The sequence below is a fragment of the Pipistrellus kuhlii genome, unplaced genomic scaffold (assembly GCF_014108245.1).
Source record: "Pipistrellus kuhlii isolate mPipKuh1 unplaced genomic scaffold, mPipKuh1.p scaffold_m20_p_22, whole genome shotgun sequence".
Taxonomy (NCBI): Eukaryota; Metazoa; Chordata; class Mammalia; order Chiroptera; family Vespertilionidae; genus Pipistrellus; species Pipistrellus kuhlii.
The window spans coordinates 11,488,653-11,513,146 of record NW_023425521.1 but is presented as its reverse complement, the minus strand read 5'-3'; the positions used below and the strand labels follow the sequence as shown (position 1 = coordinate 11,513,146).

The following is a 24,494-nucleotide window of genomic DNA, read 5'->3' as shown; positions in this document are numbered from 1 at the left end:
ATTAAATTTTTTTCCAAGAAGAAAGTTTTGCAAAGAACGAAACAAATGGTAATCGGAAGGGACAATATCAGGAGAATATGCAGGTTGAGGGAGAACTTCCCATTCCAACTGGCGCAGTTTTTCAGCAGTGATTCTTGCAGTATGCGGTCGTGCGTTATCGTGGTGAAGAATTACGCCCTTCCGATTAATCAGCGCGGGTTCTTTTTCTCTTAAAGCTTGGGCTAACCTTTCCAATTGGGCACTATACACTGCACTTGTAATGGTTTGGTTAGATGGTAAAAGTTCATAATAAAGAATTCCTTTAAAATTCCACCAAACACACATCACTTTTTTCGCATGCAAGTCAGGTTTTGGCGTGGGCTGCAGAGCCTCATTTTTGTCCAACCATTGAGGCCGCCTTTTCAAATTAACATACAGCACCCATTTTTCATCTCCGGTAACAATTTGCTCTAAAAACGGCAAACGGTTTTGACGAGAGAGGAGCGAACTGCAAATTGTGACTCTTTGATTACGGTTGTTGTCGGTCAACTCATGAGGAACCCATTTTCCAAACTTTTGGACTTTGCCAAGTGCACGCAATTGATTGGAAATTGTTTTTTGTGAACAATTTAAAGTTGTCGCAAGCTCTTGTTGGGTAATTTGAGGATTTTGCACCAAAAGAGCTTGAAGAGCTTCTTGATCAAAATTGGACACACGGCCTCGACCACTCTTGTCATCTAACGAAAAATTTCCCTTGCGAAATTTCTCAAACCAACGCTGGCATTTTCTGGCGCTAACTGCATCTTGTTAACAGATGTTTTTTGCAGCCTCACTTGCTTTTCTTCCTAATTGGAACTCGTAAAGCATGCAGTGCCGAATATGCTCTTCATCCGCCATCTTCTTAGTCCTAGTTTTGCAACAAAAACCAAACCAAACACAAACTTTTTCAAGCAAAACTTGTTAATTGCACTTCACACGTTCTGTAGATACCACGTGTTTGAAGGTTATGTCAATACAAGTCAACGCCAAGCAAGATTTTAAATGAATGTTTAAAAACGACATTAATTATTACTAGACCCGATATATCAATGCTCATTATAAAAACTCAGTTATGAATGATTTAAACAGCTTAATAAAAATTAAGAGATTTCAAATTGGATAGAAATAAAAGCTCCAACTATATGCTACTTAGGAGAAACCCTGACTTACTACATTAATATCAGACTAAGCTGAACACCTCACCCAACAACAGTAGAAAACACTATTTTCAAGTGCACAGGGAACACTGACCAACATAGGTGATCTTCTGGGCCATAAAACAAGTCTCAATAAATTTAAAAGCTTTCAAGTCATACAGAGCATATTCTCTTACCACAGAGGAATTAAGTAAGAAATGGATAACAGATCTGGAAAATCCACAAATATTTAGAAAGTAAACAACATACTTCTAAGTCATACATGGTTCACAGAAGAAACCAAAAAGCAAATTAGAAATTATTTTGAACTGAATGAAAATAAAAAAGAACACATTCATATTTTAGAACACTCTTCAGAAAAAAATTTTTTTTGAAGTCTAAGTACATGCAACAAGTTGGGTGAATTATGGATATTATGCCAAGTGAAAAAGGCTAGTCTCAAACCTTGCATACTAAAAATATTAAAAGCACCAAGAGAAAAAAAAATTCCATTTATACAGTGTTCTCAAAATGACACAATTACAGAGATTAGCATCGATCAGATCTTAGAGCCGGAGTAGTAGGGAGGTTACTGTGACTATCAACGGGGAGGTAGATCTTTGTGGTGAAGGAACAGTTCTGTACCTTGATTGTAGTAAGGGTTACACAAATTGACAAGTGGAAAAAAATGGAATAGAACTATGCACAAACATATGCGCATGTCCTTTGTAACACAGGATGCATGCATATACAGCTGTATTAGTAAAACTGGTAAAATCTGAATACCGTCTATGGTTTTAGAATGGCAGCTTCTGGGGTTGGAAACCAGGTAAAATGGGTACAAGACCCCTCTGTACTATTTGTATAGCTTCTTAAGAATATAATTTCAAAATGAAAAGTCTGAGATGTCCCTAAATCAGTACCCAAGGGGAAATTAATAGGACTAAATGCCTGTTTTATAAAAGAGGAAGTTCTGAAATTAATTACCTCAGTTTCTACATTAAGAAGCTAGAAAAACTCAAGCATATTAAAGTACAAAGGAGGAAATAATAAAGGTCAGAGTGGAAATCAGTGAAATGTAAAATACAAAAACAATAAGAAAAATATAAATAATATAGAAAAATTGAAAAAAATCAATTAAATCATGATGTATGTGGTTTTCTTCTGCTTGGGATCTGTGAAATTCCTGGGTCTATGGATTTATAGTTTTCATCAAATTTGAAAACTTTTATGCAAATATATCTTCAAGTAATTTTTTTGTTTGTCCCTTTTTCCTGTTGTGACACCAGTTATATGTACACTGAGTGGGCCAGATTATTATGATCTCTGAACACATAATAATCTGGTCACTCACTGTATATCCTATATAATAAAAGACTAATATGCAAATTGTCCCCTCAACTAGGAGTTTGACCAGTAGGCAGGCCAGCCAACAGCCCATGAGCCCTCCCCGAGGCTGGCTGGACCCCACCCATGAACGAATTCATGCAGTGGATCTCTAATTAATACATGTGCACACTGAGTGGACATATTATTATGGGTTCAGAAATCATAATAATCTGGCCATTCAGTATAGGTTCATCATTTGATATTTTCCAAGCTCACTGATTCTTTTATCAGTTTTAAAAATTGTTTTTTTCCCTTCTGTGTTTAGTTTGTATAGTTTGTGTATAGTTTGTATTTATACATATTTAAATTTATCAATTCTTTTATTAACTTTTTCACTTCAGATATATTTTTCATTTCTAGAAATATCATTTGGTTTTTTTTCTAACCTTCCTCATATATCAGTGTTTGAATATATGGAATGCTTATTTTATGATAGATGTTTTAGAGTCCCTTTGTGCTAATTCTTCTCACCCTAGATATATATAGGGTGCACTAAAGATTTAATTGGAATATATTTGACTCTATTTATTAATATTTGATTGAACAAAAATACACATTTTTAATTCTAAGCTGTATGTAGTAATTACTGGATTTTTGGGACTCTGAGATGTCCTAGACCAGTGGTTGGCAAACTGCGGCTTGTGAGCCACATGCGGCTCTTTGGTCCCTTAAGTGTGGCTCTTCCACAATATACCACAGCTTGGGTGAGTCTATTTTGAAGAAGTGGCATTAGAAGAAGTTAAGTTTAAAAAATTTGGCTCTCAAAAGAAATTTCAATCGTTGTACTGTTGATATTTTACTCTGTTGACTAATGAGTTTGCTGACCACTGTCATAGGCAGTTACACTGAAGACACATAATTAATATCATGATTCCCCACAAGGTTGGTGGGCCAGTCTAAGGGAATCCTGCTCACTGGGGGGTTGGGGGGGACCTTGAAAATGGAAACTTCGGGGAAAATTATATTAGTTTTATTCTCATTAATCTGTATGTTTCTATGCTTATTTAATTATTGTTATTCTAAGTTCATAACAGCCTTTTGCTTAGGGCTAATGTACTTATTTGAGGAGATAATATAAACCTGTCTTTCATGTTTGAAGAAGTTATTTATTGGTGCTTCCTACATGCCCCACGCTGAGGATCAAGCCCGCAACCTGGGCATGCGCCCTGACTGGGAATTGAACAGTGATCTCCTGGTTCATGGGTCGAAGGTCAGCTAACTAAGACACCCCTTAGCCAGGCAGATTCTAGAGATCTTGACTCCCAAGAAAATTTTGTGCTGCTGTCCTACTAGCTACAGACATGAGAACAGAAATAGTAAATGTTTTCCCCTATAATATAAAGTCAATCTTTTAGGTTTAGAATGGAGCCATTTTAAATATTTTACTATCCTATTATATTATTGGTTTTACATTGCTAAGGTGATACGTTTTGAACACATTGATACGAAAAGAAAAAGCAAATTTTGTCTTCTCTCCCATGGTCATTGTCAGTGCCCTGGAAAAGCAATTAAATATGCAGCAGTTTTCTGAGTTCTGTTTTTTTGAATGTTGCATTAGATTTAACCTAACATCCTGGGTTGTATCGCTGTTGTGTTTTGTACCAAGTGTGATGGAGGTACTCAACAATATTTCCTTGCATTGTCCATAATAAATATTTGCCCAAGAGTGGGCAAGGGTGGAAGGGGAAGAATGAAATGTTTTTCTTTTGCAGAGGAAACTTGTAACGTAGTACTTATTTAAAGAGTATTTATAGTCCATTGTTGGCCATTGGGTGTGTCATACTGTTCTCTCCAGGTCTAAATATCTGAGGGCGTTCAGAAACCACTTCAGACTGAATTATATTTCACAGTTTTTCTTATTTGTGTTTAATTTTATCAACTGAAACATGTCCTCCCGTAGAAAAATGATTTCAATGAAATGAATGGTATTTTTCTTCAAGAGACTCTTAAAAGCTTGAGATATATTGACCCTGAATTTAGCCAAGTTGTTTAACTTGAGGAACATTTAAATATATTTGCTTCTTCAATGAAAATATATATTTAAATGAAAATACTGTCAGCAATCAGCTTTTTGAAGGATGGATTGAAAAGTGTGGGGTTACCCACTTTCCCTTCTTTTCTTTGATGTTTATGGGATACGTGCTTCTTATTGATAATCATATCTTTATATAGATCTTCACACCTGTGGAAGAGCTCATTGTTTTGTTGTTGTTGTTGTTGTTTTTGTTTTTGTTTTTGCCATTGCTGACTTATTGTTGAGGTGTTTCAAAAGCCCCCCCCCCCTTTTTTTTTTTTTTATAATATAATGACATATATTGCATTTTGAAGTAAATCTTTGCCTTTCTGTCATTTGTTTTAGTACTCTTTAAGGTATTATTTGCTACTAGTATTTTGTTTGGTAAATAAATAACAAATTTATAGGCTAAACCACTTTCTCGTCCTAATTGTTCTTAAAATAAAACAAACATAATGGTTTGTTTTAAACGTCTGTGTTTTTCTTTATTTTACAAAATTCTAGTGATAGTAGTAGCTTAATGTTTCTTTAGGTTGTTTTATGACCTGCTTTTGAGTATACGTCTTTTTTTATTGATACTAGTATTCATTGCCATTGGTTTGGTGGATTTAAATGGGATGGGACATTGAGTCTGATAGATTAAATAAAATAATCAATTGGTCATAAAGCCTCTGGTCCATGAATATCTTGATTCTGATGTCATTCACTCTATGCCACCTGAGTTTAAGGTTTTTATTATTATTATTGTTGTTGTTTAAAGTATTATAACTAGTGGTGGTACGTTTGTCTCCTTTTTTTCTCCATTGACCTTCCCCCAGCCCTCCCTACCCTCTACCCCCCCCCCCCACATGCCCTCGCCAACTCCCTCTTCCCCCCACCCTCCGCCCAGTGTATTATGTACATTGGTTATGCTTATATGCATGCATACAAGTCCTTCGGTTGATCTCTTAGCCTCCCTCCCCTCCCCCAAACACTCCTCAGCTTTCCCCCTGTAATTTGACAGTCTGTTTGATGCTTCTCTGCCTCTGTATCTATCTTTTTGTTCATCAGGTTATAATGTTCTTTATTATCCATAAATGAGTAAGATCATGTGGTATTAAGGTTCTTATATAATAAACACACTGATACCTGTCAATTGGGTAGTGGAGGTATGGGAAGAAGGGTACAGGGATATCTGTTTGCCCTTTTCTCCACAAATAGGAGCTAAAGCAGAATGGCCTGTGTCTGCTCACCTGTAGTACCGTAATGGGCTGGTGTTGGCAGGAGCCTGTGTTTGGATGTGCCTCAGTTCTGTCCTTAAGGTTAATTGCTAGCAAATGACTAAATGGGAATTTGGGGGGATGCTACAACTGTCTGCTCTGTTAGTAATAGCAGGAGTTCTGGCGCCATTTCAGGGTCACTGTTTGTTTGTATCTGTCTATCGGAGTTTAGAATACAGTTGTTTCTCTGAGTTTCAGCCTTCTTTATAGAATTTCTGTCAATGGTTTGACTCCATTAAGGGTGCTGGGGAAATTATAGCCTGAATGACCAATCCACCAGGGGCTGTGGATAGACCCGTTCTTTGTCCCTCCTCAGAGCACTGCATTAGGTCTCATTATCCATTCATAATAAGTGACCTCTGCCCCCTAGGTCACTGAAAAATATTCAGTGTGCTTTTCTGACACATAGGGCACTTCTCAGCAGACACATGAAACAATGGGCCATCTGGCCATCTGGAGGACCATGCACATCGCATGTTTTTAAATACATAGCCTTGTGCCAGATCACTCTGGCAGACTTTTTTCTTTGCTCTTGCAGGGCTCATAAAGGCACTAAAGGAAGCCTAATGTCTGGGAGATGAATGTAGTGTTCCCTTTTCTCTTCATTTCTTTTTCTTCTAATATATATAATTCTCTCTCTCTCTCTCTCTCTCTCTCTCTCTCTCTCTCTCTCTCTCTATATATATATATATATATATGTGTGTGTGTGTGTGTGTGTGTGTGTGTATATGTGTGTGTATGTGTGTGTGTGTGTGTGTATGTATGTGTATATATATATATATATATATATATATATATATATATATATATATAGCAGTTTTGTTTTCTAAAAAGGATTTGCCTTCATCTCTGCTTTTGCAGTTCCTGGTAGAGAAATATAGAAAGACTTAGATACAGTGATTGAAAGTGGTTGCCAGATATACCTGGGTGGTTCTGGAAGCTTCCTTTGACAAGTATTAAAAACCTGTCTTCTAGTCCTCTGCTCCAGCCAAACTGGTGGTGATTAAATCTCCCACTGGAAAGTATGGGAAAGGATTTGACCCTTCCTTGGTTAATGTCACCCAGATTTCTTCAGTGGTATCAATTTGGACTATCTACCAGAAAGCTCAACACATTTTGTGGTTCTGTCTCTAGTTCCCAATGTGTAGTTAGGCTTGGGAAAAGTTGGAGATGGTATAGTGATTAGTGGTTGAAATGCATTTACAAAGTTAAAAAAATGTATGTTTGTGTAAATTGAAGGACAGTGTCTTGACCAGTAGCCGCTTAATTGCATGGCCTTAATTCCCTCCACTGATGGGAGCTGTCATTTACCTTAAGTCTGTTGGAGTAGGAAAAGTACAATCTGAGAGCCACTTCTTTAGCAGTTTGTATGAAGAAACTTTGAGAATAGGGAAAATGTTTATAAAAGTATTATTTAAGTTTAACATGCATATACTAAATTAGGAAAGCCCTCTTTCTCTCTTAAAAGCTAAATATTTTGCATCTAGTGTCATATGCGTTGGCTTGTCACTTTATTAAAAATACCTACAGGCCTGGTGCACACAATTCATGCACTGGAGCGTGGGGGTTTGAGGGTAGGTGTGTCCCTCAGCTTGGCCCCTGCCCTCTTGCAGTCTAGGACCCCTCGCTTCTTACCGCCCGCCTGCTCACTGCTCCTTACTGCTTGGCTGCTCCTTAGCACTGCCACTACCGCTGTGCTCGCCAGCCGTGTTCCTGGCTCCTGGATGAGCAGCGCTCCACTGGTGGGAGCACGCTGACCACCAGGGGCCTCCTATATCGAGCATCTGCCCCCTGGTGGTCAGTGCACATCATAGTGACTGGTCTTTCTGGTAGTTCCGCTGTAACAACAGTTGCTTAGGCTTTTGTTATATAGATATGAGGCATACATGGGTTTGAGGAGAGAAGGAGAGAGAGAAACATCAATGTGAGAGGAAACACTTATTGGTTGCCTCCTGCATGCCCCCTATTGGGGATAGAGCCTTTAACTTAAGCATGTGTCCTGACCAGGAATCGAACCAGCAACCTTTCAGTGCATAGAATGATGCCCAAACAAGTGAGCCATATCGGCCAAGGCCCCTGTTTATTATAATGAATTTGCAGTCTCACTGTCCTGTAGAACCCCAGTGTGTTTAATGTAGAAAACTGTTTTTGTTATGTAGAATTGCATACTTTAAGATATTGGTACACAGAGGTGTTATCTTAAAATAACACACACCAATTATAGAAAACCATATAGTTGTCAGAACTCTCTCCATGAGAAGAATTAATATTTTAACTGGATTATAGCACCATTTGACAAATTGCTTACTAAATACATCAAAATTGATTGGATGTTTCGTATTTGAATTGACAAATGGGTGCATTAGAAGAAGGAGGGAAATCCATTAATTATAACTGCTCTCTACCATAGGAAATATAATTATATAACTATGGATTTTGTTAAAAGAAAAATCTCTACTTTATTGTAGTGCTGCTTATATGTGTACCTATACCTCTTTGCCATTAGTAGAAGGGTTGCTCTGAGTCACTGTCCCTTGAATAATAAAAAGCAGTAATTTTTGCCATGTTATATGTTTCAGTCTCTCCTGGATGCATAATAGTATTTAGTTATTGTTTAACAAAAGTAGGAAGTACCAGGGAATTTTGTAGTTCAGTCTTTCTGCTCAATTCTTAATCGCATCTCTATTTGTCTGTCTGGCATACTACTTATATTATTTAAGTCAAAGCTTTACTTTTGTTATGATGGTATATAATCTTCTATCCTCATTGAAATTCTCCTTTTATAAAATTTATTTCCCTCAAGTTTAAAAATTTTTTTTAATTGATTAAATAGAGGATGTGAGAGAGAGAGAAACATCAATGATAAGAATCATTAATTGGCTGCCTCCTGCACGCCTCACATTGAGGAGCTTTGACCGGGAATTGAACCGTGACCTCCTAGTTCCTAGGTCAACACTTAACCACTGAGCCACACTGACTGGGCTCTCATGATCTTTCTTACTGAAGGCACCCAACCCAGTGACCGAGGAATACGGGAGCCGGGTGAATGCCATAGATTGTCTCCACAGTGCGAATCTGTTCTCCTGATTGTTGTCATATGACAGGAGGCTTTTCACCATGTGATTTTGTGGAACTTGGTCAAGAGACAAGAAACACTGAATTGCCTTCAGTGCCTTTGTACTATTAGTTTCTTGCCTTTTCTACTATGCTTTCTTTGTATTTTAAGACCACATGAAGAGCATCGGAGCCACCCTTACATGTCAAGTCTGGGTCAGAGGGAGACCTGCAAGGACTGTTCTGAGGCTAGTGTTTTTATTTTTTTGTTTTCTCTTGGAACTCTGCTAGTTTTCAAGGCTATCTTTCAAGTGCCAGTGGTTCTTGTATGCTTATGTCAAATACATCTTTAACTAAGAAACCAAACCAGGAGGCCCAAAGTATTTTGGTTCTGAATCTAAACGTAAAGTTTCCTGAAATGCCTTTAACTTCCTATCAAATTAATTTTTCTCTATTGTTTGATAGCTCTATATTGGTGTCTTTGATCAGGATACATAGGTATTTAAATGAAAAATATGATTACTATAGGAGACATGGAATACAGAAATCATGGAAACTCCGGATAAGTGATATGATATAATTGGTATCTGAGATAAACCATCTCTTGAATGTTTCATGTGAAAATTTTAATTTGAAATAATGAACCTAGTAGGTACATTGAAGCTGTTTATTCTTCATGTTGAGAGTGTGGTCTTTGGCATTTCCATTTCTGTCTCTCTATAATGTAAAGCAGATAAAGTATTATGAGAAAGCCACCCACTGTAATATCTTTTTACTTGAATACTTTAATATACATCTAATGGCAAGGACATATAAAGAAGTAATTGTCACACCAGTGGCAATGATTTGTGGAGATAACTTTCCAGTAGCTTTACATTGTGTATCTATAGAGGTGAGAGCAAGCCTTGGAAAATATTTGGTTCTGGGCTGATGTTTTCTCTTTCTTTCCCATGTGGTTCTACGAATTTTTTTTATTTAGTTAGAAGTAAATTTTGAACATTTAGTTTCTTTATTATATGGTACCTATCATGGGTCCTTAATGATTTTTAAGAAAGGTTTTAAATTATGTTTTTATTTAATAGGTTGAAAATGTTGATGTCCTCCATGTCTAAAAGCTTTTCACTCTCCATGCCAAGAGAACGCTGCCTCTTTTGCTTAGGAAGGAGGAAATCTGTCCTTAATTCTTCCTGCTGTATAATGACTTGCACTCTTCTAGGATGTACCTAGCTAATAGATAAGCAGAGACTAGGAGAACTCTTCCCCGCTATTCCCCCCCCCCCCCCCCATTTTTCATCTTGTGAACAATTCCCTCCCCTTCCTGTATTTTTGTTGATAGGCTTTATTCTGAGGCTGAACTGAGTACCTTAGACTCTGCTTTTCAACTGTGTATGTGGGGATTAAGGACAAACAGTTTACAATTACTGACTTATTGCCATTTGCACAAAATTCAGTTGATGACCGAATGCAGTTTAATGACCCCAAACAGTGATTTCTTACTTGCAAGACATCACTTCACAATAGGCTCTGCATGTCCTATTTTGAAATGCCTGAAAAAATGCATATAAACTACAGGGTAAGATGTGAGAATACAGTTGCCACTGTTGCAGGATTACAGCTCATATTTCTACATAGAATCAGCACTAGGAGAGTTCTAGCTCCCAGCGCGTAATCACTCCCCTCAACAAGAACACACACTACCATGTGCACTGGAGCTAAAAGCTGGTCCTGTATTTGATTTCTGCATATGTGTTAATATGGAGAAAAGGATAAATGGATATATATGGAGTGAGTGATTGTGTATAGAATTACTCCCCCTCACCCTCTTTAAAGAAAATATCACTAAACCTAAGAAATTAGGGGGACTGTCCCTGACTCATTATGCGGTAAGTGCAACTTTGTTTCATGCATTGGTTTCCATCATCCTATATAATAAAAGGCTAATATGCAAATTGTCCCCTTGGGAGTTCGACTACTCCCTATGGCATGCGCTGACAACCTGGGGGCGTTGCAGAATGAAGGAAGGCTCTGGCCAGCCCTGATTGCCAGTCAGGCCTAAGGACCCTCCCCACGCACGAATTTTGTGCATCAGGCCTCTAGTTCATTGATAGGCATCTGATTTCTTTGTTTTCCTTTTTTGACTTCTTGAATTGACTATACTAATCATACAAATTTTACTGTTATTTCTCCACAAAATTTTAAAATAAATATTAATTTTTAAACAGGTACCTGGAATACACAATTAAAAGGTCCCAAGAAATACTTAGTGGAAAATAAGGCACCCTGTTTTCAGCTGCCCTTACGCCCTTTCAAAAGGCACTGCTGTAACTACAGTTGAGCTTTGATTAGAATGGGTTTGTTCTTATTTAGACTTCTTTGTCTGGGTAGGTTATACAAACTGTGTAGGACAAAGTTGTTATTTATAACTTTACATGGAAGATACTATACAGTGATAATGTGATTCTGTGAAATAGCAAAGTGGCCTGTCTGGCATGGTTCAGTGGTTGAGCATCGACTTATGAATCAGGAGGTCACGGTTTGATTTCCGGTCAGGGCACATGCCCAGATTGTAGGCTCTATCCGAGGAGGTGTGCAAGAGGCAGCTGATCAATGATTATCTTTCCCATCATTGATGTTTCTATCTTTCTCTCCCTCTCTCTTCCTCTCTAAAATCAATGAAAATATATTTAGAATAGCAAGGTGGACTTCTTTCACTTTCCTGCTATTGTTTTAATGTCTGTAGGATGCTGTTGTATTATGATTTGAGTTGATATAAAACAAATATCAAATAGGCATTGTGTACATCTTTCCAGGTAAATAAACCCCACCTGACCTTCATTGAAAATGTTTTCAAGGGATACTTACACTCTGTTCAGTCCTTAGAAATACATTGGGACAGCCGAATTTTTTAGTGGAGTAGCTGATCTTGCCTATTGCATGAAACCATTGTGCTTTATCCTATTTAGGGTTATGAAGAAGAGCAAAGTTAAATTGCAGGCCTTTCCAGACTACCTCCAGGTGTCACTTGTCCAGATGCTGAATGTCCAGTGACCATTAGGGCAGCAGGAATAATAACAAGTGAAAGCTCCTTAGTTTATGTCTTCTATGAAAAACTTACATGGAGCTTGGGGGGCAGGGGAGAGAAGGCAGAGCAGGGCAAGGAAGAGAGAGGCACACCCAGTGCTTGTTATTCAGTGAAATCTGTTATCTCACAGGCAATGATATGCCAATTTTCTAGTTATATGTTGCCTGTGACTTATTCTGGGATTTTGGAATATAAGAAAAGTGAAACCAGAGAGGCACAATGACTGCTAGAAAACTTGGTTAATTAATTAATTAATTAATTAGAGAACATTCATGGTATTTCATGGTAAGGGTGCAAGGAATGCCATTGATCGATTTAATATATAACATAGGGAAAGCTTTTTCCTTTTATGGAGGTAACACTTCAGATGTTCTTGCACTGGTACTGGTACTGGCTCCTAATAAAGTTAAGTGAATTCCTTGCATTTCAGTTGAAACATTTCTAAATCAGAGAGAAAACTTCTTTAGTAAAATTGAGTCAGGCCCTTAATAAGAATAAGAATGCTACCTATTTCTTAAGGTTGTTAGTGGGGTTTTCCCCTAGAATACTATGCAGCAGTAAAAAGGAAACATCGCTTATCCTTTGAGACAGCATTGAGGGACCTGCAGAGTTTTATGCTAAGCAAAATAAGCCAGTCAGAGAAAGACAAGTATCATGTGATCTCACTCATATGTGGAATCTAATGAATCATGTGGAATCTAATTCCCAATCTCTTGAACAAAACAAATCCAGAGTCATAGAAGCATAGAACAGACTGCACAATCTCAGAGGGAAGGTGAGGGAGGGTGAGTGGGAGGGAAGAAGAGATCAACCAAATAACTTCCATGCATATATGCATAACCCATGGTGCAGACAGTAGGACCGTGAAGGTCTGGGTGGAGGGGGAGGCTGGCTAGAAGAGGTCAATGGGGAAGAAGGAGGATTATGTAATATTTTGAAAAATAAGGATTTAAAAATATATATACTTTTATCATTTAAAAAAAAAGATTTTTTTAAAGGCCAGGGTTTAAATTCTGTTAGTTTGATAGTATGGAAGCATAACTTTGAATGAGTAAATCTCTGATTACTGCTTTTACATATGTTTGTTGGTTGCTGTATTTCCCCTTTTGTGACTTGCTTGTTCATTGGCAGTTCCTGAGGCTATTTCGCTTTTGGATGGTCTTTTGAGCCTTTCGTTTTAAAGGCAGATTTTTGTTTCTGTGCTAAGAAACTGCATTCCCAAGCAGAATTTCTTTCTCAGGTCCTGAGTGCTTTCTGATCAGAAACAGAGTTTGGTATAGAGCCCTCTCTTATTGTATGGTTGCTTTATAAACGCTGTTTTTAATAAGTACAGAAACTATATTGAAGTTTGTCCTTGGATGAGAGTTTATCACTGTTGGCCTTTGGGTGAACTTGGAGCCTGAGCTGTTTCATTCAAGGCAGCATGATGTCATCTAACTCACAGATTTCTGTTGCTAGAAAAAAGCAACATGTTCCCCTAAATAACCTAAAGGGCTGAGTAATGCTGGCACAACATTATTCACCTCTCCGGCCTCCGCTAAAGGCTTCAGCATGGCGAGGGTTTTATTGTTTCCTGAGGGTCGGTGAGGAGATGGTAGAGAGCAGGGGACCCAGCTCACACTCACATCTCCGAAATAGATCCATCTTTGTTTCTTCATATTAAATATCTCTTGAGTTTTTTCTGGGCCCAAATATTCAGCATATGAACGTATTAGAGGGTTTTTAGCAGAAGCTAAAGCCAAGAGCTATATCTCACATAAAACACTAGAAACCACTTGTTATTTAAAAAAAAAAAATCATTATTTTATTATAATTGGTCTACAATCTTATGTTGGTTATATTAATATATAACTAGGTTAATTTGGATCAGCATTTCCTTCCTTATTTGAGAAGCAGATTTCTCTGATTCCACAGCACTGAGATTCATTTCGGGGAGTAGTACAGCGCTTTAATGTCTCCTAAATTTGGGAGCATGGAATTCACCAGCAACAAAACCTGTAGTTCATTAGCTATGTCGTCCGAAGCTTCCAGAGCTCCAGCTAAGAAAATTTATTACTGGGTGTTCAAGAAATGGATGGGAGAATAGAACAAGAACAGAACAGAATCAAATGGATTTCCCTTCCTTGTTTTTATAAATAAGCACTACCCTGTGTTCGATATTGTGCTTTGTGTAGTTTATGTAAAAAGGATGCTTATGACCCATATGTGGTTAGTGTTTTAGCTTTGATATGCATTGTCAAGTCTTTTTTCTTTCATTGCTTTAAAAGCAAATGGTGCTGGGGGCAAATAAATTTTTTTTTTTATTCTTTCATCTTAATGGAACACCTAGACCCTATGTACCATGTTGTAAACTCCATAGTTAGGAGATTATTTTTTCCTGAATACCTAAACCATGTCGAACACACTAAGAAAAGTAATTACCTGCCCTAATATTAGGTATATTCCATATACAGATGATAAAAAAGTATCTCCTCCAGTTTTCAAACCAGAATACTAGATTTGTTGCGAATGAACTTAGGTTCCTGAGAGCCAGCTGTTAAATTTGGGGTAATTTAGAAAGAATTTGATTCCTTGAAATTGAGGATGTACTGCTATTGTTTTGGAGAAAACACTCTGAAATGTCAGCAGGTTAACATTTCTCCAGGACTAGGGTTTTCAGCAGAAGCCAAAGCCAAGAGCTATAGCTCACATAAAACTCACAGGACTAGTAGTAACTCATTGTTGGAATCTTGGTTCTTCAAATTGCATATCCTAACCTATAAGTATTACCCTAAATCCCTCCCATTAAACCATGTTAAAAAGGGAGACTTTAGAGTCACTTTCAGTATCTTAGCAATTAGTATTTGAACAACTTAATATGTTGTACCTATAGTTTTAACAGCATCTAAGTCAATGTTTTTAACTTCCTCTAAATCATAAATGCTGTATTTTATGTGGGTAATTTTTAAAACTTCTATACCAATTGATCCTTACATTGTAGTGCAGAAGACACCCAAGAATACAAAACCAGAGAACTCATGGAAACAATAGAGTTGAGAAGTGATATCACCAATAGATGTTTTCTATTTTGGAATATTGAGGATTTTGTTATGTGGAATTCAGGCTTAAAAGCATGATCAAAAGACCATTCAAATTTTTTTGTTCATAACTTTACTTAAGTAATGCTTACTTGGAATTCTTTGGGGTTTGGATGAACAAAACCAATTTGCAAAGGTCGGCACTGAAGCACATTGCGTTTTGTTTACTTTGCACATAAACATAAAATATATATAGAAACACAGGTATACATCCCCTCCCACATTTATCACTGTAAGACAGCAAAGTACACTTCATGATTTTTTTTTTAACTTTTATTTACTCACTAGTAGCATGATCTGCTTTCCTGAGGACATGATATAAACAAAGTCTGGCTCACAGTTACTTCATAAAGATCTGCCCATCCTGCCATGGCTTGTTGGTCTATACTCACCAAAGGCCTGTGTCGAGGCAGTACTTTTGAAGTTATATTCTGTAAAATAAATTGACAGGGTATCCTTTTTATTTAGAGGGATAGGCTTGTTTTATAAAGGCGGGGATGGAACATGGCAGATGGCAGTTTATTTTGCACCTTTATTCTAACATGTGGAAAAAAATTAATCAATTATTACCTTCTACAAAATTGCATCTAAACTTGATAGGGGCTTACATAGTGCAAAGATAAGATGGGAGAGTTGGGGACATTTTATCCTTGTAACCACTGAGACATTCTCTCCTCTCCCCCCCCCCCCCCATTGAGTAATTGACTGTCTTAGGCATTGTTTCTTATCTCCCAGTGGTTTAAGGTATTCATATGTGTCCTTTAAAATCTTGCCCTAGGTCTGTCTACTTCATTTCTGTTTCATTAACATTTAGTTTTTCAAGATTCCTGTCCTGGCAGAAGTGCAGTGAGATAGCATTCTCAGTCACTGCTAGTGGAAATGTATAGTTCTGGGAATATGCATATAGGAATTTAAATATGATCCTATCCTTTGATTTCATTTTTAGGAATATAACCTAAGGAAGATGCATGTAGAAGTATATTTATATACCTCTGAGTGGTGGAAATTATGAGATTATTTTCTGTTTCTGTTTCTCATTATTTTCTATTTTTCCACATTTCTGCAATACTTCTTCCTCTTTTCTTCCATCTTTTTTCCTTACTCTATTTTTCCACAGTATTTAATTATTTTTTTTATTATTATTATTAGTATTAAAATGGTATATGTCAGTAGAGAATGTATGGGAAATCTCTGTATCTCCTGCTCAATTTTACTGGGAATATAAAATTGGTTTTAAAATAGTCTACTTTATTATAACATTTAGCAAATAAATATAATGGGGCTTTAAAAAGAAGAGGCTATGTCTTACTAGGTTAACATGTGGTTGATAATAGAAACTCAATAAATCATTGTTGAATTATTTTTCCTAAGCCAAGTTTACTGCAGTAGGCTCTTTGTATTTGAAGCCTATATTCTACTGTCACTGGTAAAAGGGTTCTTGCCCCACCCCCTTCAATATAAAAATCTTGTTTAGACTCATCAAGGTAAGAGATGAGTCTAAACAAGATTCCAAAGAAGAGGTTTACTGTTCAGCTGGTGTGGGTCAGTGGTTCAACCAGGAACCAGTAGGCTGCCGCTTCAGTTCCCAGTCCTGGAACATGCCCTGGTTGCAGGTTCACTCCCCAGTGGGTGCTGTGCAGGAGGCAGTCAATTGATGATTTCCTCTCTCATCAGTGTTTCTGTTTTTCTCTCTCTCTCTCTAAAAATCAGTTAAAAAATATTTGTTAAAGAAGAGGCTTACTGAAAACATGGTGGAGGGGCAGGAGAACAGAGCGAGTGTGATGCTTCGAGAGGGAGAACATAGTAGAGAAACCCAGTGAACTGGTACTGGGCTTTGGCTTATGCAGGGCTGGGTTCTTCACCCGGGTGCAGAGGAGATTTATTTGCTTTCCAGGCATCAACCGTGTAGGCATAGAGCGGAGTTCTTTGGGGAGCGCCTGAGGAGAAACTTGAAACTTACCTATGAGAGGCTTAAAAACAAGCTGAAGAGCATTCTTATAGTTAGTGGTTTATTTCTTTTTACAGTGATATGTCATGAGTAAATTCCTGCAGGAATTTTTTAAAGTCTACTTGTAAAAAATTATTTATTTTTTAGAGAGAGAGGACAGTATAGAAACATTGATATATTGTTCCACTTATTTATGCATACATTGGTTGATTCTTGTATGTGTCTTGATCAGAATGGAACCCACAACCTTGGCATATCCAGACAATGCTCTAATCAGCTGAGTTACCTGGCCAGGGCTAAAGTGTACTCTTAATGGAGTATCTTTCTTATTCCAAAGACATTGAGTCTTTTTTGTTCATTAATTATTTGAGTTGTCTTTGTGCATTAAATGCCATATTTTATAAAATACCACAATATCCAGGATGGTTGTGCCTGCATTCATTTTCCCATTGCATGGATTAAAGCGATTTAAATATGTTTTCTTTTTCCTCTAGTGGTTCCCCCTGGAAGTCCTGGGCCCATTACTCGGCACGGGTCCTATGACAGTTTAGGTTCTGACCACAGTGGACAGGAAGATGAAGAATGGCTTTCTCAGGTAAAACTCTGAAATGTCTGGCCTGTAAGAATGAAAAAAAAACAGGAATCTGTTGTCTGTTTCTATTCTTGAATTTTAAAAGTATTTTCCTTAGAGGAAAATGGACAGAACTGGGACCTTTTATTTAGGATTGCTAATAAGCTAATCAGTTGTCTTTCCATATTAAGATTTTTTTCCTAAATACTGTTGCAGGAATATATAACACCTATTATTTTATACACACACACGTGTTTGTGTGCATTAGCTTTCATGCAAAGGGCATAAAGTACACTTACCTTTCAAACAGTCTGGTTTTATCCCTCAGGACCTTGGATTTTAGATGGACACTTTGGATTAACATAAGAATTGGCCTTGTTAAAACTGAAATCATTCAGCTTTCCCTGGGATTTGTTTTGTGGGGCCAACATTTTCTGAAAAGCAGGCCCATACTTTGGTCCGGGAAGCTTAGCATTCTATTCTGTGAGTCCTGGTTTGCCCGACTGGGTCTCCTCTCCTCGGCTCATGTGGGGCTGCGTCCCCCGGTCTCTGCAGCAGCCCCGCAGCAGCTTCCAGAGACCCTTCCTCCCGGGCCAGGTGAAGCTGTCTTCATCTCAGGGCTTTGAAATAAAAGATACTTGGGCAGCCCTCAAAATGATGAGATTACAAATGACTTCATTACAAATCCTGTTATGTCTGCTTCAAAGCTGACATCATTCGGTGAAGCGAACGACCTGTCTCCGATTACCAATCCAGCGGCTTTTCATCAGACAGGTGCCCCGCCGCTTCACTGCTTTCACAGGGAGGGCGCCCGAAAGCTAACCGGAATCTGGATGCCGGAGAAACAAATTGCTTCTGGGTGACACATGTCATCACGCCTAAAATACTCACAGGACGCTCCTGGAAGGAGGGTCAGTGATTCAGTTCCTGGCAGATAATGGAACATCCTTTTTGAGGATAATACAATAAAGTTAAAAAAACAAAACAAAACAAAAACCACCAAAAAACCACACACACACACACACACACACAAAAACAAAACAAAACAAAAAACAAAAAAAAAAAAACAACACACAAAACACACACACACACACACACACACACACACACACACACACACATACCAAACCCAGAAGATGGCTGGCAGAAAAACCACTGCCCTTCACCTCAACTTTTCAATTAGGAAAAGGGGTAATGTGTGCTGTCAGTGTGAACATCCGCACAATATGTTTGTCCCGCACACAACAGGGGAGTGAATAGGAACATCTGGCCATCGCCTCCGTGAAATGTCGTGGGCATCTGTTTACCTCTCGGCTCTGTGACACTGATGGTTTTGAGCTCAAAACGCCCAGCATGCTTTCTCTGTGGCCTAATTTACATTGCTGAATGCAACTGCTCAACTCTGAAATCACTGTCCAACTGAGTGGTTGTCTCCCCGTGACCAGCGGGAATGTGAATATTGTTCCCAGAGCACGATGCTTTTATTGCCCTTCAGAACTTACAAACCCAGAGCTGTACTCCGTGAGCCTTTTCACTTAGGTTTTTGGTAAGAACTAATCACCGCAGCCAGACTTGTGATTAAATATAGAGGAACTCAGGGCAAAGGAAGGCATATGGGAAGTCAGTTCCATCAAGTACGTTCACAGGCGTGGATGTAAGGATTAGAAGACATTGAGAAATAGTCTATAACCAAAGGTTTGCATATGTGCATCTTACACACGTTGCTCATTTGTAAAATTGCATACTACGTCTGTTTTAAAGTTTTACCCAGTATCTTCTACTCTGCTCTCTCTAAATAGTTTCACTTAATATTGGTGCATTCCCAGCCCCTTCCATTGACTCAGCATGGAATTCATACACCATTTTGGTTTTACTGTTTTGTGGCTCTTAAAATACCTGTGTCACTGTTCATGGTAGCCGAGAACACTCTCTCTTAATATAAAAGTAGATTATGGCTTTAAAAATACATATATATTTTATTGATTTTTTTACAGAGAGGAAGGGAGAGATAGAAAGCTAGAAACATCGATGAGAGAGAAACATCAACCAGCTGCCTCCTGCACACCCCCAACCGGGGATGTGCCCGTAACCAACGTACATGCCCCTGACCGGAATCAAACCCGGGACCCTTCAGTCCGCAGACCGACGCTCTACCACTGAGCCAAACCGGTTTCGGCAGATTATGGCATGTTTTGATAGGAGTTAGTAAATATTATATTATTTAAATGGAATTTCAGGTGGTGAAAATTATTTTACATCTATCTCCACCTGTCCTCCTTGGATAGTTTAAAAATAACTTCAAGCATGTCACAAACTTGGTCCTCAGTGCAGGAATCACTTTTAATCTGTGGATTTATAGATGCAGTGTTCAGTGCATGCCCAGGATGGTAAGTACTGTCCAGAATGACTGAGAAAGGTAGTTCCTAGGGAGTTGACTCTAGTCAAATGAGACAGGCGGCTGGTCCTTTTACTCCCATGTGATTTTTGTTTTGTATATGTGTGGGTCTGGTGTATGTGTATATTTTCACCTGTGTGTGTATACACATATTTATGCAAAAATGAAATTTTTGCTTATTTTTTTGTGAAAACTTGTAGGAGGGAGATAGTGAATGTCTGCTTAGGCTGTGATTATCTTTGCCTTTTGACTGTGGGTGCTCTGGCCCTCCTTCACTTGGTCAAAATGAACTCCTTGGAGAATATTTGTATTCAGGGACCGGATGGGGGAGGATTGTGAAAGGCTCTCAAAGGTCCTACCTATCGCTTCAGGTAGAGATTGTGACACACACTGGACCCCACCGGCGTCTGTGGATGGGCCCACAGTTCCAGTTCAAAACCATCCACCCCTCAGGGCAGACCACAGTCATATCGTCCAGCTCGTCAGTGTTGCAGCCTCATGGCTCAAGTGATACTCCACAGCCCCTTTTGGATTTTGATACGGATGATCTTGATCTCAACAGTCTCAGGTAAGAAAGAAGTAAGAACTAGCGGAGTCACTTGACTGGGTTTCTACTTTCAGTTGTAATGAGCATCTTCGGCAACATTTACATTTCCCCATTTGGGAACAGCGTCCTATTGCAGAATTCATGCTCTGTATTTTGTGATTCCTTATTGTTGGGGATTTCAGGTGAGATCTCATTAGATAAGGTGTGCTTCGGATTATATTTCCCTAATGCTATGTTCCTGAAACCCTTCCTGAATTTTCGTCAGGGACTTTCCTTCTCCTTAAACTAAAGAGCTCCCACTATTTGTTATCTAGCTGTACACCTGAAACCTATGTAATTTTATTATCGAATGTCACCCCAGTAAATTCAATACAAAATAAACGAAAAGACCAAAAAATAAATTTAAAAGAAATAAACAGATACATAAAAATCACTATGCAATTCAACATCCCCACTATTTAATGCTGCATTTCCATTACCTCTGTCAGTTTGTTTTTATTTTTCTCTTATCATGAAAAAATTTCAAGCTTATAAATGTGTATAAAATAAAAGAGAATAATAGAATAAACCCCAGGTGTTTGTCACCCAGCTTCAACACATCAATTCTTGTCCAGTCTTGTTTTATCCATTGCACCAGCCACACCTCACTCACAACTCTGGATTATTTAGAAACTCTGTTATAAATTGAATTAGTATTAGGAAACTTATTAGGCCACATAAATTTTTGAGGCCAGGAGGGAGTTTTACTTTGCCTCACCTCACCATAGACTAGCTTTTTGTTTCTCTCAAGAACCAGAGAACATCTTTTGCAGAAATTTCAAATAAACTCCTCCTCTTTTCTCTGCCCCAACCGTTTTACCTCGGCTCAGGTAAAATAAGCTGGGATGAATGGGCATTGGGTTGTACACCATATTGCCCATGACGGCAGTGATCAGTGCTTAATATCATCATTCCAACTTCTGGTATGCGATCAAATGAATTTGCACTTTACCTCCCTTCCATTTCTTTTGTATAACAAACACACATTTAAACTGTGCTTTCAATAGCTCCGATCTCTTTCTGCAGCTTATACTTGGCATTTTAGGCTTGTGTAATCTGTCCCATGGTGATTATTAACCTCTTCTCTTCCATCAGTATCCACTAGCAACTCCATGCTTCAGTCAAATCCTCCTCCTCACTGCACCTGCATTTCTCATGCTCAGTCACAAATCCAAGGGCTTTCTTGTTCTACTTCTTGTGCCTCATGGGCACCGCTTGCTCCTCTGCATGTATACATACGCTGTTACTGTATGCCCGTGCGATTCCTGTTACCCTGTGACAAACTCTTCATCTGCTGTGGACCATTCATTCATTCCTCTGCTACTCCATTCGGAGCCTTTATTACCTTCTTCATTTTGATATGTTAGTTATCTTTTCCTCAGTCCATGTGCTATACCATATACCCACACACACACCTTGTATTTCACGTTTTGTTTCTGCTTATTCCTAAAATAATTGTGATACATGATTAATTTTCAGCAAATGCTTATTGAATAAACAAAGTTCCAAATGCATGCATATATTGTTATAGCACTTTTTTTTATTCTATTAAGTTGCTTAGGAAGCTTCGATTTTTTAGTCTTACATATAATTGTATATTTGTGTTATTAATATAATACAGCTACAAATAGACCCTTGGTATTTATAGATTTACCATTCATAAGCAATTTGAAATTGTATTTAGTAAATTGCAGTTTTTCTGGGATTCTATTTGATTCTTTCATATTAATTGATAATTTTATGGAGGTAACTCAGTCAGATAATTGTGATCCTAACTAAATCCATGCTAGTCACCTCCAACACAGTTTTAAAAATATATATATATTTTATTGATATTTCACAGAGAGGAAGGGAGAGGGATAGAGAGTTAGAAACATTGAAGGGAGAGAAACATCAATCAGCTTCCTCCTGTACACCCCCCACTGGTGATGTGTACTCAGCCAACATACATGCTCTTGACTGGAATTGAACCTGGAATCCTTCAGTCCTCAGGCTGACACTCTATCCACTGAGCCAAACCAGTTTGGGCACTTCAACACAGTTTTGCTATCTTATACTTATTGACTTATATAAAGTAACTTTCACTGAGAGTTTTAAGGCAGTTACTAAAAAATGTGTATCTAGTATTGCTGGCTTTTAGAGAAGGCATTGCTTGGTACGGCATTTTTCTTGAATTAGAGGATTCTCAGAACTCTTCATATTTGCCTCTTGCAAAAGCCAAAGATCTCTATGAAGTATTTTGTTTTCTCTCCCAATCTACTTAATATATTTCTTTAGATTAATGTCAAATTTCCAATCCCTTACTTAAAAGATATTAAGTAACATACAAAGAGAAGTGGTGGTGGGGGAGGCGGGTCAGGAGTGTAGAAAATTTTTGCTGTGCCTTGTGCAAGAGTCAGGGACCACGGCTCCCCTGTTTGCCCTGCTTCAGAATGAATGGTTCTTTAATGGATTGGGCTATACCAGCATTCCTGATTTAAGGTCTGTTGTAGGAAGGGACAGTTTTGATGCCAGTAACATATGTGAATTAAATTAAATTGCATTGCAGGATTCAGCCAGTCCGCTCTGATCCAGTCAGCATGCCAGGGTCATCCCGTCCAGTCTCAGATCGAAGAGGAATTTCCACCGTGATTGATGCTGCCTCAGGTAGAAAAGTACCTCCAAAATGGTTACTGGGTAGTTCTGTGCATTTTTAAATTCCCTTTCTTGCACAGTGTGAAGAATGATAATATTTTACCTTTCTCTTTGTTTTTAGTTTTGTTTTAGGACGTGTGTGCTTGCGTGTGTGTGTGTGTGTGTGTGTGTGTGTGTGTTTTACAACAATACTGTACCGACATTTGTTGCTGAACAGTGCCATGCATTTACATATTGTTGAGGTTGGTGAATGATGTGGTAGAGTTGGCACTTGATTAAATGTAATGAACACAGTATTGAAGGCTACAGGGTTGACAACTGCTTTGCCTTTGATCTTTTAAATGTGGAGAAGCAACCTTGACAGAGAACGTAAATACAATATATGGATTCAATTTACTCAACCTGTTGAGTGTCAAAGTGCCTGATCTGTGGAAGGAGAGAGTCCAAATGCTGAGGCTTAAACGGTCCTATTATTGAAAGCATGTAGTTTAGAAATTCATTAACTTAGCTCTAGTCTATCTATCACAGTTATTAACTTCCTATCCTTGGGCCCACGCCAGGATGATGTATCATTAGTACCTGGAAGCCGGTCTCTGCCTCGGTTAGGTGAGAGTTGCTGCATCAGTATTGTAAAGCTGTACTCTGCCAGCTCTGCCAAATATAGAAACTATGTGTAACGGTTTTCTCATCTCCAAATGGAGTGATAAAGAAAATAAGGACAGCAGTGCTTCGTATTGTGGAGCAGCTGCCGAGCATCTGAAGATAGCACACAGCAGGGTTTCATCAAAAACATCCCTTACAAGTAGAATTATTAAATACTTGGCATTAGGGAGACAGTTGGGTCCGAGAGGATTTTAATCTACAGCAATTTTAAAACCCCCAGAGACGGCTGATTTGATTGAGGCTTAAACTGTGAAAGAAAATGGGGAGGCGGAGGGGGAAACCCCAAAACTGATTTGTGAAGGTCATTTTTCAAGGACCCTAGCTTCTGTTTCTGACTGTCTCTGGGTGGATTTTGAAGTTTGAAAGCTAATGGCTTTTGTACGTTTTGTTCTCTTTCTGATTTATATTTTTGGGGTCTGTGGATTGCACCTTGTGTCTGATGGAGCTGTCCACATCCAGGGCTCTGCCCTCAGTTTAAGGTAGACTCTTACACTGGAGCACCCATTCTTGTTCTTCGATGTAACTTGGCAACCACGGCTGACTCCTGGAAACAAGGGCAGAAATGCGTCCCTCCACCATCGCTCCTGTCTGCTGAATGAGATGTTGAGATGAGGTGACTTAGACAATACATCTTCTTGGCTATGTCCATGGGAAGATGCTAACAGGCT

General features: G+C 38.4%; 1 protein-coding gene across 11 annotated transcripts in view; it reads left to right on the top strand.

Moving 5' to 3' along the window:
- The window catches only part of BCAS3 (BCAS3 microtubule associated cell migration factor), a 457,087-nt gene that overhangs the window by 199,921 nt on the left and 232,672 nt on the right, over nucleotides 1–24,494 (top strand). For all 11 annotated transcript variants that reach the window (XM_036451745.2, XM_036451750.2, XM_036451747.2 and 8 more), the window contains 3 exons: nucleotides 17,472–17,572; nucleotides 20,315–20,511; nucleotides 23,078–23,175. In XM_036451745.2, the coding sequence (XP_036307638.1) occupies nucleotides 17,472–17,572; nucleotides 20,315–20,511; nucleotides 23,078–23,175 (396 nt within the window). The remainder of the gene's footprint in view (nucleotides 1–17,471; nucleotides 17,573–20,314; nucleotides 20,512–23,077; nucleotides 23,176–24,494) is intronic.